At 40.7% G+C, this 14,084-nt stretch overlaps 1 protein-coding gene across 2 annotated transcripts in view; it reads left to right on the forward strand.

Moving 5' to 3' along the window:
* The window catches only part of agrn (agrin), a 503,633-nt gene that overhangs the window by 460,428 nt on the left and 29,121 nt on the right, over positions 1-14,084 (forward strand). For both annotated transcript variants that reach the window (XM_048614989.1, XM_048614990.1), the window contains 3 exons: positions 952-1,068; positions 2,615-2,804; positions 7,063-7,150. In XM_048614989.1, the coding sequence (XP_048470946.1) occupies positions 952-1,068; positions 2,615-2,804; positions 7,063-7,150 (395 nt within the window). The remainder of the gene's footprint in view (positions 1-951; positions 1,069-2,614; positions 2,805-7,062; positions 7,151-14,084) is intronic.

Consider the following 14,084-nt stretch of genomic DNA (forward strand, 5'->3'; position numbering starts at 1 on the left):
ACAGGGGAATGTGAAAAGGATTTACTTGTCACCACTGTAAATTCATTAGTATATGACATGTGTTTGGAGAGAGATTTCAAATAAGGTTCTGCAGAAGGGTCACTGGACTTGAAATGTCAACTCTGCTTTCTCCCCAAAGATGCTCCCAGACTTGCTGAGTTCCTGTTTTTTGTTTCTGTACTTGGAAAAGATCAAAAACAGAAATTGCTGGAAAAACTCAGCAGGTCTGGCAGCATCTGTCGAGAGAAAGTACAATTTTTGATTGTGTTACTTATTTCCAACACCTCCAGTCCTTTTTATTTCAAAACAAGCTCCTATTTAAAGCTATTACAACTAAATCTTTTCCTTTCAAATCCTAAACCTAATGCTGAAATGTGGTAAGTAGCATTTCTTCTTTCAAAAAAATTGTAATCAGAAACAGACTTCAATAGTGTAGTGTGAATCAGAGATATTGGTTAAACTGGAATATCTTTGTTTCAATTCCAGTTCACTAAGATTTCTCGGCAGTTATTCTTTCTTTCCACAAACTATTTTTTGTCTTTGTTCAGAAAAACTCGTCGTTTTTCGTCCTCCACAAGCAACATCAACAACACCCTGTCCCTGCCACCTCATACCTTAAGTAATTTGTCACTCCATTGTTACAGATTTATATCCTGAATAAACGTCCTGAAGCTTAAAGTCAGTCTGTCCTATTCAAAATAATCAATTTAGCTTGTTACTGCAAGCCACTGAGAAACGAAAAGCTCTTAGTATAACTGTTGTCATAAAACAGGTTTAACAAAATAAAATATCCACCAGTGTAAAACCTTTTTGTTACATTGACAGACTGACTTTACATTGTAATATTATGTCACGTTGGCTGTTGGCTTAATTTTTGATGCATAATTATTCAGACAAATATCATCTCAGTCTGTTTGTGTAATTAAATAAAAAATGTTCTTCATCCCCAAGACGCCGCACACAGCACTGAACCTCAAGGAAGCTTTGTATGTAGGTGGAGCACCAGATCTCAATAAGTTTGCCCGTGCAGCTGCAATCACATCTGGATTTAAAGGAGCAATTCAGAAGGTAAATAGAATGAGAAACTTTAGCAGTTTTATTCAGTTGAGGAACTGGGAACAGAGAACTGATTAAAAATTATTAGATGTTTATTCTAATTAGCCTCGTCCCCTACTCCAAGATTGGTGCTCAATGTTATGATTTGTCCATTTTCTTAGTATTTGTCCTGGCCATTATCCAGTTTTTAATTTGTTTTGAGAATGTTCTGTTAATTATGTTGAGGATACACATTTATAACACATGTTGAGTTTTAAGTTTACAGAGTTTTTTTTGTTGATTTGGCTAGAGTAAAAAGTGGAACTTGGCACAGTGGCATCAAGAGTTCGCATTTTATTTTCCTTCAGTGCACAGTGCCGAGTTAACACATCTTGTTTTTCTATTTTGAAAGAGTTGAAGCACTATTATTCCCTCCAAAATTATACTCCTGCCTTTATCCATTCTTCCTTAACTGTACCTCATTCTTTACTGCACCCAAAAAAAAGTTTTATCTACACATGAAGAGTCGTAGAAATCTTAAACACACTCCCTGAGGGAAGATACTCAGATGGGAGATCAATGGAACATTTCAAAATTGATATTGATTAGATTTTTGTTCGGCAGTGATACTACAGATTACAGAAAGAAGTTGGATTGATGGAATTATGATACAAGTTGAATAATGGAACAGGTTCAAGGAAATGAATGGTTTATTCCTATTCCTGTGCTCCAACGTACTGAATCAGGGTCATATTTTCAATGAAAGGTGGGCTCTGGATCATAAAGGTTGGGCCTGTAATTTGACACCATTCCATTGGCTGCCTGTCACAATTCCAACCCGAGCTGTTTTCAGAAACTGGCCTTCCGTCACACCTGCTGCTTTTACCCAAGCAGGGAGCATCTATTATCTACAAACTCATTTTGTCAAGAGGGACGCCCAATGAAGGCCATATTCTGGCATCAACTGAGAGTTCCAGTCATCAATGTTGGCAGTCTGCATTAGTGATGGCCAACATGATAGACTCAGTCTGGAGACCCTTGGTGTCCATGTTGTTCCTGCATCAGTAATGGGCACTGGACCACAACCTCAAGCTCTGGCCACTCTGGATGAGTTGCCCCTCCAAGATCAAGAACAGGCCACTGTGGGTCTTTAAAAGTAAAAAAGAAAGTGGCCCCCTCCCCATCTTCAGACTAACAACCTCCATCTGCTCAGCCAATGGAGCTGCTAATATGAGAGGACTGGGGATTTCTCACTGGTTCTTCACCACCGTTGGGATCCTGCTGTCCAAGCCCAAGTTGAAGGTGAGCCAATTGCTTTTCAGAGGCTAGGTGAGGGCGTCAATAACAAGCTGCACCAGATTGCATCTGGTACCCATTCTCCTTCTCCAACTCTGAATAAAAATTGATTTAGTTTGTGGATTGAGTTTTGTTTATTTTGAAATAAAAGCAAGCTTGAATTTTGGAACTCAATTCATCAAAACAAAATGGCTTAATCAAATGAGTGCTCTTAGCTCCTTTCCTGAGTTTAAGAAATGGTGATTGTTTGCTAATTGTTTTTCTCTTCTGCATTTTCTCCTAGCTTTCAATAAAATCTATTCCACTGCTTAAGAAAGAAAACATTAGAAAGGCAATGGAGATCTCCAATTACCGCTCTCATCCCTGCACAGCCAGGCGTAGTCCATGCCGCAATGGCGGAATCTGTAGTCCAAAACTCGGGGAATATGATTGTATGTGCCAGCGTGGTTTTTCAGGATCACAGTGTGAAAAAGGTAGTCGTGTTTCATGTGAAATTCTGGTCATTGTCTCTTATTTTATTTCAACAATTGTTTTCCTCTTTAAGGTACGGAGTCTTTATTGGGCTTGTGAGCTGTGACGGTGGATTAGCAGAGGTCTGACACCTACACAAAGCACAAAACCGAAATCCAACTTCCACACATTTCCATCAGCCACTTTGTGGTGATCAAGAGAGAAATCCTGTGTTTCTGGAGGTGGCGAGAAAGGAGGTGGGAAAGGCATACCCAATGGTATGGTGTACCCAGTTCCCACTGCCTTCCCACCTCTGCCAGAAGTACATTCTGAACAGCAAGTTCCATGGTTGACCTTCCTATTATTAAGAGATTTCCATGCGATATGGGTGTCACTAGCTAAGCCAGCATTTGTTTCCAATCCCAAATTGCCCTGGAAAAGGTGGCAGCTCACTGCCACTTGACCTGCTGCACCCCTTGCAGTGTAATACCCACAGTGGTGTTAGGGAGGCAGTTATAGAATTTTGACCCAGCGACAGTGAAGGAACGGCAATATATTTCCAAGTCAGGATGGTGAGCGACTTGGAGGCGAACTTGCAGGTGGTGGACTTCCTACATATCTGCTTTTCTTGTTCTTTGAGATGGTAGAGGTCATGGGTTTGGAAGGTGCTGTCTAAGAAGGCTTGGTGCATTGCTGCAGTATATCATGTTGATGGTACACACTGCTGCTGCTGTGCATCAGCGGTGAAGGGAGTGAACGCTGAGGTGCCAATCAAGTGAGCTGGCTTTTCCTGAATGGTCATAGATCAGAGAATCCCTACAGTGTGGAAACAGGCCCTTCGGCTCAACAAGTCCATATCGCCCCTCAGAGCATCCAACCCAGAGCCATCCCCCTATAACCCACCCAATCTACTCGGCAATTTAGCATGGCCAATCCATCTAACCTGCACATCTTTGGACTGTGGGAGGAAACTGGAGCACCTGGAGGAAACCCACGCAGACACAGGAAGACTGTGCAAACTCCACACAGATAGTTGCCTGAGCATGGAATCAAACTCTAGCCCCTGGTGCTGTGAGGCAGCAGTGCTAACCACTGTGCCACCCATGGTGTTGTACCTCTGGCATGTTGTTGGACCTGCACTCATCCAGGCAGGCAGAGTAAGGGGAGGACGTTGCATAGTGGTAATTTCAATCCACCAGAATCCCAGACAGATGTGAAATAATGGGCTTCAATCCTACCCTGGCAGATAGTGAAATTTGAATTCAATAAATATCTCGAATTAAAAAGCTAGCCGAATAGTGAACAAATAACGACCATCAATTGCTATAAACACCCATCTGTTTCACTGATGCCCTTTAGGGAAGGAAATCTGCCATTGTTACTTGTTCTGGCCTACATGTCATTCCAAAACCATAGCAATATTGTTGACTTTTAACTGCCTTCTGAATAATACATTCTGTTTTAGTCACTGGCACCCATATATCATGAAAGCTTTCTCAAAAAAAAATTTACACTCCTGAATTGCAGATATTGGCCAGTTAAGAACCACTCAAGGGACTCTTCCAGCTGGGAATCCTGGAATTAACCCAGCAGCAGGCAGGCCAGTCGCTATGCAGCATTCCTCAGATGGAGAAAGAGTGTGTGTGTGTTTGAGAGTGTGTGTTTGGAAGAGGGGGGGTGCGAGGTGGAGTTTTTTGATTAAGGGCACTCAGTGGCCACGGACGTCAGACAGGGGTTGGTCGCTGAGAGACCCCCCCATCTCCTTTACCTTTGCTTCTGTATCTCCTGCCCCATTTCTCCTCGTTACTCCAACACTTTAAAACCCCTCCCCACTTCACATATCACTTTCTCTGATTCTGGATCCTGGGAGACTCTTTCGAGTTGCACTTTCAATAGCAGCCACAACTTTCTCCTTGGCGCTGCTGAGTGCTGGAGCTTTTGCATCTGATTGGCTGGCAGCTCCTGACAGGAAGGCCATTCACTGATCCTGTGCAATCAAATTCCAGAGGAAGACCCTTGAAAGGAACTGAAAGGATCTCTCACTGCTCATGGAAGATTCCACCCCGGAAGTGGCAACACTGACTCATTTTCCTCTTCTCCAGCCTAGGGTTGAGGTCAATTGCAGAAAAGAAGAATGCTTGCATTAATCTAGCTCCTGTCACATCCCACCTGTTTCACTAATTCCCCTTTAGAGAAGGAAATCTGGCCTTCGTGACTCCAGACCCACATCAATATGGTTGACTTATAAATGCCTTCTGGACATTTAGGGACGGGCAATAAGTGCTGGCCTAGCCAGTGATTCCCACATCCTGCAAATGAATTTTTAAAAATGTGGAAATAAAAGTCACCATAGTCCCAGATGACTACAGACTGTTTAATTTAGAGAAGGCAAGGTTGATGAGGTGGGAACTTCATAGTGACTTCACCAGTACCGGACTTGAACTCACACTGTTGGTATCACCTTGATACAAACCAGTGTCCAGCCAATTGAGATAATCAATGTTGGCCAGGACAGGGGATAACTGGCCAAAGTGTCTTTGAAATAGTGCCATGGGAACCTTCTGGATGGAAGCTTGGCTTGATAGATACCTGAAAGGGAGCACCTCCATCAGTGAAGTTCTCCCTTGGTACTGCAACACAGCATCAGCATTGATTTTCATGCTCATGCCCTGCAGTGGAATTTGAACCCCAAATCATGTCATTCAAAGGCAAGTTCACTACTACCCAAACCACACTGCTGGCAGTACTCAATTATAGGTCAATGAACTTGGCACAGACAGACAAAGAGAGCTGGGTCACTCCAGGCCGTGTCAACTCATTGCCCAAGCCATTATTGAAAACTGAATTGACACTTGTTACTATTGATAAAAGAATGTTGCGTGTAAAAAGCTACCTGTACTTTATACTTGCAAAAATGCTCTTAAATAAATAGTGTAATGAACAATCTGCCTTATATATATTGTTACATGAACTTTGTAAATACCGTTCAGTATGTCAATCTAAGCAGACACTAATATTTTAATATTCTATAAACAGCTAAATAATTGTGAATTTCATAATATAAATTTGGAAGCAGCCAGTGTGTTACAATTTCTGTTCCAGGCCTCCTTTTGAAGGTACTGGGTATGTCAGGCACCTGCAGTACTTCACTCCAGTGACAACAGTTTGTGTGAACCAGGCAATGCATTATCATAGATGTGCACAGGACATGCCTCACCAACTTGTTCAATATCCACATGTCAGTTCAGCTCAGATACATTCCTTAGTAGGGGAATAGTTGGAATGGAAAGCCCAGCTGTTTTATTCGCCTTCTACACCTTCCACCACCACCCCCCGCCAAACCCCCATGAACCCCACAAATTGAGCCTCACCCCTCCAGTCTAGTTTTACTGTGGGTAGCTAGTGTCATATAGTCACCCATCTCGGTTAATGCAATACAGATGGGGAATCAGATCTGGGACTTTCCTACTTTACATGAGTCAATCCCATATCAAGCAGTGTAGTGGCTGACTTCATCATTAGGAAATCCCTTAAAATAAATTTCACTAATACATCCTAAAATTTAGGAGACAGATGCAAGATAAATTACAGATCTGTTTGGATATGCTTGAGTGCACAAGTTGCATATTTGATTGACTGCTGGATTTTCACTGCTATTTGTTGAACATCATACTGTCTGCCCCACAAATCGCGACTTGTTTTTCAGGAGGCTAGTTTGAGATGTGTCCAAGAGTGACAGGGCTAGGCCGTTGTTATTTTAAGCTCAGGCTCCGTTGTCTAATTTGTCAGCCTTCTGTTACTAAGGATATAAGTCAACTGGATTTCAGTTTGTACCTAATCAGGCCAGCAAGCAAATTCTGTAGCGTCATCAGCCACTTAAAGATATGACTTGAGACCCCTCAGTTGTGAAATTTCGCATTGTATGTCTCTCTGCTCAGACTTGAAAACAAATGTGTTCCAAATACCTTTGATGGGACATTTGCACTGTGCCATGTATTTAGGAGCAAATTACAGCAGATGCTGGAATCTATACTGAAAACAACAAATGCTGGAGATTTCAGTGGGTCAGGCAGCATCAATGGAGAGGGAGAAAGCTAACGCTTCAAGCCGAGATAACTCTGATGAAGAGTCATCTAGACTCGAAACATTAGCTTGCTCTCTCTCCACGGATGCTGCCTGACCCGCTGTAATCTCCAGCATTTGTTGTTTTCATGCCATGTATTTAATTTTATTCTAAAATGGCTGACTATAATTTGACTACAATTTCCCCTATTTCTGTAGCACTTGAAGAGAAGTCCGCAGGTGAAAGTGAATCTGTGGCTTTTAATGGACGGACATTCATAGAATATCACAATTCAGTAACAAGAAGGTATGTCGTGTTCTTTGCACATGAATAATAGTCGATAAAATGTTCAGTACTTGACATAAGCAAATACCAAATTGTCTTGAAATTTATTTTTGCCCTAGCTTTGGAAATTTGTACACTATTCACCACCTGAGCAAATAAGCAGAATGACTATTATCCAATCTCTGCTTTAACACTACTGATGTATGTGGAGGTCTTTTGGCTAACTTGCCAATCAATATTCCAGCCAACCTTGTTAATATGCTTCTTTAACTGTGAGGACAATGCTCACAGATAGTGGGACAAGAAACACACACACACACAGACACACAGACACACACAGACACACAGACACACACACGCCCTTGAAGTTGTCTTAGTCCTGGCTTGCACATGCCTTGAAATCATAAGTAATCAATATCTAATTCCGGTATAAGTACTATTTTTGTATCACCCAAGTTGATCTACTTTCGCTACAAATTGCTGCTTTGGGGAATGAGGGCTTCCTTCCATTTTCAAGGTCACTTTCGACCATCAAACATAAAGAATAATTACTATAAGGTGATGCTAACCCCAACAGGCAGCTGCAACTCTGAAGACCTTTCAAGATTTGACTGAACTTGTGTATTGAAAATGCAGTATTCGAGGCTAAGTAAGGTTAGGAAGGTCAAGATTCACTGTAAAAACATTCAATTTGGCTCTTGATTTTGTGTTGTTCTAATGGTTAAGTCTATTGTGTGTCACTTTAAGTCTTCATATGTAACTGGTCAATCCATACAGAAATCTTACTATGAAGCAGTTTTTCTGTATCAAGAAGCCTTCTTGCCTTTCTTTGTTTTATCTGGTTGCTGGAAATTCTTCTTCAACGAGTGATTTGTGCTTGTCCCAGTTTTCTCATTGTGTAGTGTCTGTTTTGTGTCTTATGTATGTCCTTGTTTTCTCTACTCTCAAGCCATCTTGCAAACGAGATTCCAGAGTAAGTACAATGTCCAGATACTGAACTCATTCATATGCTATCCCTCTTCCCCATGATATTTACATGACCATGATATCAAATATGTGAGGAGATGGCATGTATGTGGAAAGTATGTTTTGGGAGTGGCAGATTGTGAAATACAAACATAAGCTAATGTACCCTAGGCATGTTGGAGATTTCTCAAATGTGTTGTGGTTTACTTTCATACTTTATCATTTCTCAAAGTCTGCTTTTCTTATGTTATTTCTCTTCCCAAGTATTTTACAGACAATTAAAGTTGCCTTTATGTTACATTAAGGCTTATGCCAGTGGGACTGACATCTACTACACAAACTTTGTACAACTATCTGCAAGCTAATTGCAATCCCACCAGATATCTTAAGGGGCCTCACATCAGCCAAAAAAGATGTGGGGGATAACACAGTGTGGAGCTGGAAGAACACAGCAGGCCAGGCAGCATCAGAGGAGCAGGAAAGTTGACGTTTCAGATTTTTCTGAAGGGTCCCGACCCGAAACGTCAACTTCATGGCTCCTCTGATGCTGTCTGGCCTGTTGTGTTCCTCCGGATCCACACCGTGTTATCTATGACTTCAGCATCTGCAGTTCTTACTATCTCTACAAAAGATGTGGGTGTTAGAAATTCAGACCACAGGTCTGCTGCAAAATCAAAGCACCTTAAATTGAAGATGTTAAATAGCTCCTAGCTAATGTAAGTGGATATCTTCAAAATCTATGCAGGGATCTCTGGAATATCCTGTAGTTGTTTTCTGGAGACTTAAAACCATTGAGTGTGAGATGCTGCTGGACATGCCATACTTCTAGTATTGTCAGAATACTCTTTTCTCCCTCAATCTCTGAATTATCTTTTTCTTTAATTATGTAGCAAGAAAAGAGTCAGTTTGTTGCCTTGAATTTATAGATATTGTTAGTCAAACTGTTCAGACACACCTCTGGAATAGGTGGGACTTGAACCCAGGCATCATAGCTCAGAGGTAGGGACACTGCCACTGTACCACAGGAACCATTACCCTAACTTTATATGGAAGTATGCTTCTCTTGTGACTTTGGAATGCTATGCACCATCCTCGTGTGGAGGACTGGCCTGAAGTCAGACTCCTTCCAGCACTACTTTAAGACTCAGCTGTTTGGGGACTGTGCACATACAGTTCTGGATGACTCCTTTAATGCTGGTTTGGGAAAGGCTTATCTGTATCCATACCCCAGGGCACAGTGACCTACCGTCAGGTCAGGATCCACACTAGATATGAAAAACTCCAAGGGAATCTGCTATCTAAACGCTGCTTTATTCCCTTTCACTCCCACCGCATGGCAGTGAAGTTGGAATCCTTCACTCAGTCTGCGGTTAGCTCAGGAAGAAATCCTCCCTACCACTGGGCTATGCCTCTGAACTTCATTGTTGAAAGAAAATTGTCTGTTGGCAACATGAATACTTTGTAACTGAACACCTCTTCTCTAGCAGAAAATTGTACCTTTGTTTAAAAATGCAAATTGCTGTTTAGTGGAGAATAAAACAAACAAGAGTTAATTTTTATCCCTGTCCAACCAGCTGAATGGATAGCGGAGGGTAGGGAGGTTAAAATGTCTATTCGGTATGGCCTGCACCCATTTCAGCTAGCAGATGCTGTGAGGCAGCAGTGCTAACCACTGAGCCACCGTGCTTGAATGTAGATGTTTTCACAGAATGCAGCATTGTATATCCTTGCCTAAAAGCCGCACCTAAAATGTCGCAGCAGTCCCATTTCAATGTCCTCAAAATACTTCATTAGTCAATGCCCTCCATCCATTTATCCCTTACCTTAACGATACAATTCAAACAGACTGACATCCACCAGCAAAATCTGAGGTCTGATATGATTTGAGTCAACTGGTATCAATAAACCTTAAAAGATTTTTTAAAAAATTCTTGTGAAGAAATATTATCATACTATACTCTCCAGGCCCAAAGAGGAAACCTTATATCTGCCTTCTCTGATCATAGTCGATTTTGAATCTCGCACATTCCCCACATCGCACCACCTACCTTATTTTCATAATAATTCTATCCTGATATGCAAAATCCTGCTCTCACCTGCTGATTAATGAATGGATGGATAAATTTAACCTACTGCTTAACGTGTACCAGGCTTGGGGTGATTTCTGTGATAAAACAGGCGGAGAAGCCCAGCACTTAAAATGATCACTGACACCATCATGGACGCTTCCTCACACTCCATCCCTCATACCGCAAGATAAAATCAGGGATTTAAGCTGCTTGTTGAGCTAAATGGGTGGAGTGTGAGGGCAGAAATTCTTGGTGAGAAATGTTTCTGGACAGAATCGTTTTTAATAAGTTGTTGAACATCTAGTGGTACTGGGGACAAAATGGGTTGAGTGTTTCCTTGCAGAAAGGGCACTAATGTTTTGTTATTTGTTTCAAGCAAAAGATACCCCAAATGAATTTTTTTTAAAAATCCCCCTCTGCTCTCTCATTATGGTGGCATGTATACTTTCTGCACATGCACTTCAATTAATAATACTGTGCAAATTATTTCTTCTCACCTCAAAGGAGCAACATTTGAGTTCACATGAATAGGCAGACACTCTGTAACACTCCTCTCACCAGGGAAGGCAAATGACTTTTTCACCAGATGTATGCCTTTTTTTCCCATGGGTGCTCATTCAGGAGAATCACAACACCTTACTGTTTATTATTCACTCATCTGGAGCTGACTAGCTATTCACAATCTATAGTGGAACATGCTATATAGTACTTTGAAAGATTAGGTGCTGCTCACTGCCCATTTAGATTGTTTTCCACTTACATGAGATAAAGCAAGGACGACATTGGAAAATACGAACAGACGTAGGCCATTCAGCCCCTCGAGCCTGTTCTGCAATTCAATGAGATCATATCATAGCCTCACTTCATAAAACTGCCGTTGGCCCTTAATGCATTTGTTTAACAAAAATGTATCTACCTCAGATTTAAAACTAACGACTCAGCCAACATCCACTGCCATTTGTGGAAGGGAGTTCCAAACCTCTATCACACTTGTGTATAGAAATGTGTAGAAGTGCTTCATAACATCTCTCCTGAATGGTATGGCCCGAACTTTTAGACTGTGCTGCTTGGTTCTTGAAATCCCCAACGAGTGGAAATGGTTTATCTATATCTACACTGTCTTTTCCTGTTAATATCTTGAAGCCTTCGGTCAGATCACCCTTGACCTTCTAAACTCTAGAGAAAACAAGTCTAATTTATACAATCTCTCTTCATAAATTCATCCCTGAAAGTGTGGGTATCATTCTTGTAAGCCTACATTGTACTCCCTCCAAGTCAGTCTATCCTTCGCAAGGTGTCCAGATCTGCTCACAGTACTCAAATGACCATTTGGCTCATTTCAATTCAAGTGTGCAAAGAACAGGAACCAAAGTCTTTGCTACCAAAACAGATAACAGGTCAGTTAACAAGTGGAAGAAAAGGTGATCAGTTACTGTTTCAAGTGTGTGTTCGTAGTTAGGCGAGCCCTAGTGAGGAGTAACTACCTGAATTGTTAACTTTGATGTTTACAGACACAGTCTGACCTGCCTACACACTTAAGGCATTTTAAGATTTTTGTTTTCTTTATTATAATTTGAGCATTATTTCATCCTTTTGCAACAAGGAATGCACATAATGTCAAGGAAAAGCTTTATAGAATTATGAACTATTTGAAGACATTACTAGTGAGATTTTGATTCAAAACCACTAAAACTACTTAAGAATGTATGGATAAATATTGATAATGATCAGAAAAAGTTCTCCACGGATAATATATACAACTTGATGAAGGCTATACTGAAAATAGCTATGGCAAACATGGGGGCGGACTTGCATTGCAAGAAATAAAATGAACTAAAAATACATTTTATTGATCTTTGGCCAATTATACTTATTTGGGAGTACTTGGGGGACAGGGAAGTACAAATGGATGCACCAAAGCTTCTAGTCATTTTGTAATTAATAGTTCACCATGTAAGTTGCAACACAGCATGTTTAGACTACTATCTGAATGACATCCAAAAGATTTTCTTGTCAGTGCATGCTTAATAGTGGAATGTCTCTTTTGTGAATTCCAGTAGTGGGTGGATGAAATTTTCTTACAATGTCCACAGGGCTCTGAGAAACATTCAGCAATATAATTATAGATTTTGTCTTACAAAATTAGATAGTATTGGGAGAGTACATCATGGTGGGATGAATGATTAATGTTACTGGCCAGATTTTCGCACAGTCTGAAAGTATACTGGAGTAGTGGGAAGGTGTAGGCCAATTTTCCCAATTATTTATGCCGCTGTTTTACCAGCTCTCCCAACCTACCACCAGAGAACTGGCAAAATCCCAGCCATGGTCTTTCCCATTCTCAGAGATGAAAGGTGAATGATATAAATGTTGGCACTCTTAATCAAAAACAGAAAATGTTGGAAATAGAAAGACTGCCCATCAGCATCTGAGAGGAGAAGACAAGCGAATGGCTCATGTTCTTTTGTCTTCAGTTCTTCATGAATCTGCTTCTTTGCCAATACTAACAGAATCTTTTCTTCATTCTTCAATTGAGGTATTCAAGAGGGCATTGGATGATTATTTGGATAGACATGGTGTGCAGGGATATGGGGGAGAAAGGCAGGAGATTGGTTATGGGTAATAGAACTAGTGCAGGTACGTTGGGCTGCATGGCCTCTTCTGCACTGTAACAGTTCTCTGATTCTGCATGATTTGACCAGATTATAGGTTGAATAGGAAGGAAACAAGTGTACAATGAATGAAAAATATTAAAGTTTTAGGAGGCCAGCACTTTGTGCAATATTGACCTTGCTTACAGGCAGTTGATTTCAGTATCAGAGACAGTAGCAACCTTGTTATTGAATAACATTTTGCTCCTTCAATGATAAAGAAGTAAATTGAGCTTTCTGTCATTAGATGGTCTAAAAAATTACATTTATGGAATAATCTGGGAATACTTTTGCTTCATAAAGAATAAAACTCAAGGGGAGAGGTGAGTGAATTGATATTTACTCCTTCCCTTGAGAACCCCTATCTTCTTCACACTCATCAAAGCTAGTCTGTGGTGACTATGAAACCATTGTTGATTGTCCTAAAATCCCATCGTGTTCACTTATGTCTTGAAGAAAGGAATCGCCATCCTTACCTGGTCTGGCCTCCATATAACTCCAAAACCCCAGCAATATGATTGGCATGTAATTTCCCTCTGAAATGCCCTAGTTAAAGGGAAACCAGGGATGGGGAGCAAATGGAGAATATGATCCCTATGAGAGTATTTGCAGAAGCCTGACTGGGATATTAATTCTGCAAATAATACATAGGATCCCCAGGTTCTGCATGAACATTGCGGCATTAATTTGATTTGGAAATTCTTTCTCCACTAACCATAAACTTAACGTGCAATCAGGCTTTTGAAGAAACTGGGTTTTATTTAATATATTTTACTAAGAATTCCTGTGGGGAAATTTCCATTTTGGCATAATTAGTGACCCAACCAAAAATCATATTAGATTTTAGAAGGGAATTTTTTTTGCTCAGGTTTCTGATCAAACAAATTTTCATATCACCAAGGCAAAAAAAAACTGAAAATAAGTTTAACAGTGGGCTAGCACAATGGGTGAATCTGTGAATGTGGGAAGTAGGAGCACGAGACCAGTCAGCGCTTCTAGTCTGTTCTGGCACTCAATAAGATCATGATTAATTTGATTGAAGATTCTACTCCTGTTTTCTGCCTCATCCCTATATCCTTTAACTTCCTTATCAAACAACAATTATTCTACCTCTGCCTTAGAAATAGTTAATGACTCTGACTCCATCACTCTGTGTGGAAGAGAGTTCCAAAGACTTATGAACTTCTAAGAGAATAAAAACTCCTCATCTCCTGTTTAAATGAGACGCCCCTTATTTTTTAAACTCTGTCCTCCTAGTTCTAGTCTCTC

The sequence above is a fragment of the Rhincodon typus genome, chromosome 31 (genome assembly GCF_021869965.1).
Source record: "Rhincodon typus isolate 14 chromosome 31, sRhiTyp1.1, whole genome shotgun sequence".
NCBI lineage: Eukaryota > Metazoa > Chordata > Chondrichthyes > Orectolobiformes > Rhincodontidae > Rhincodon > Rhincodon typus.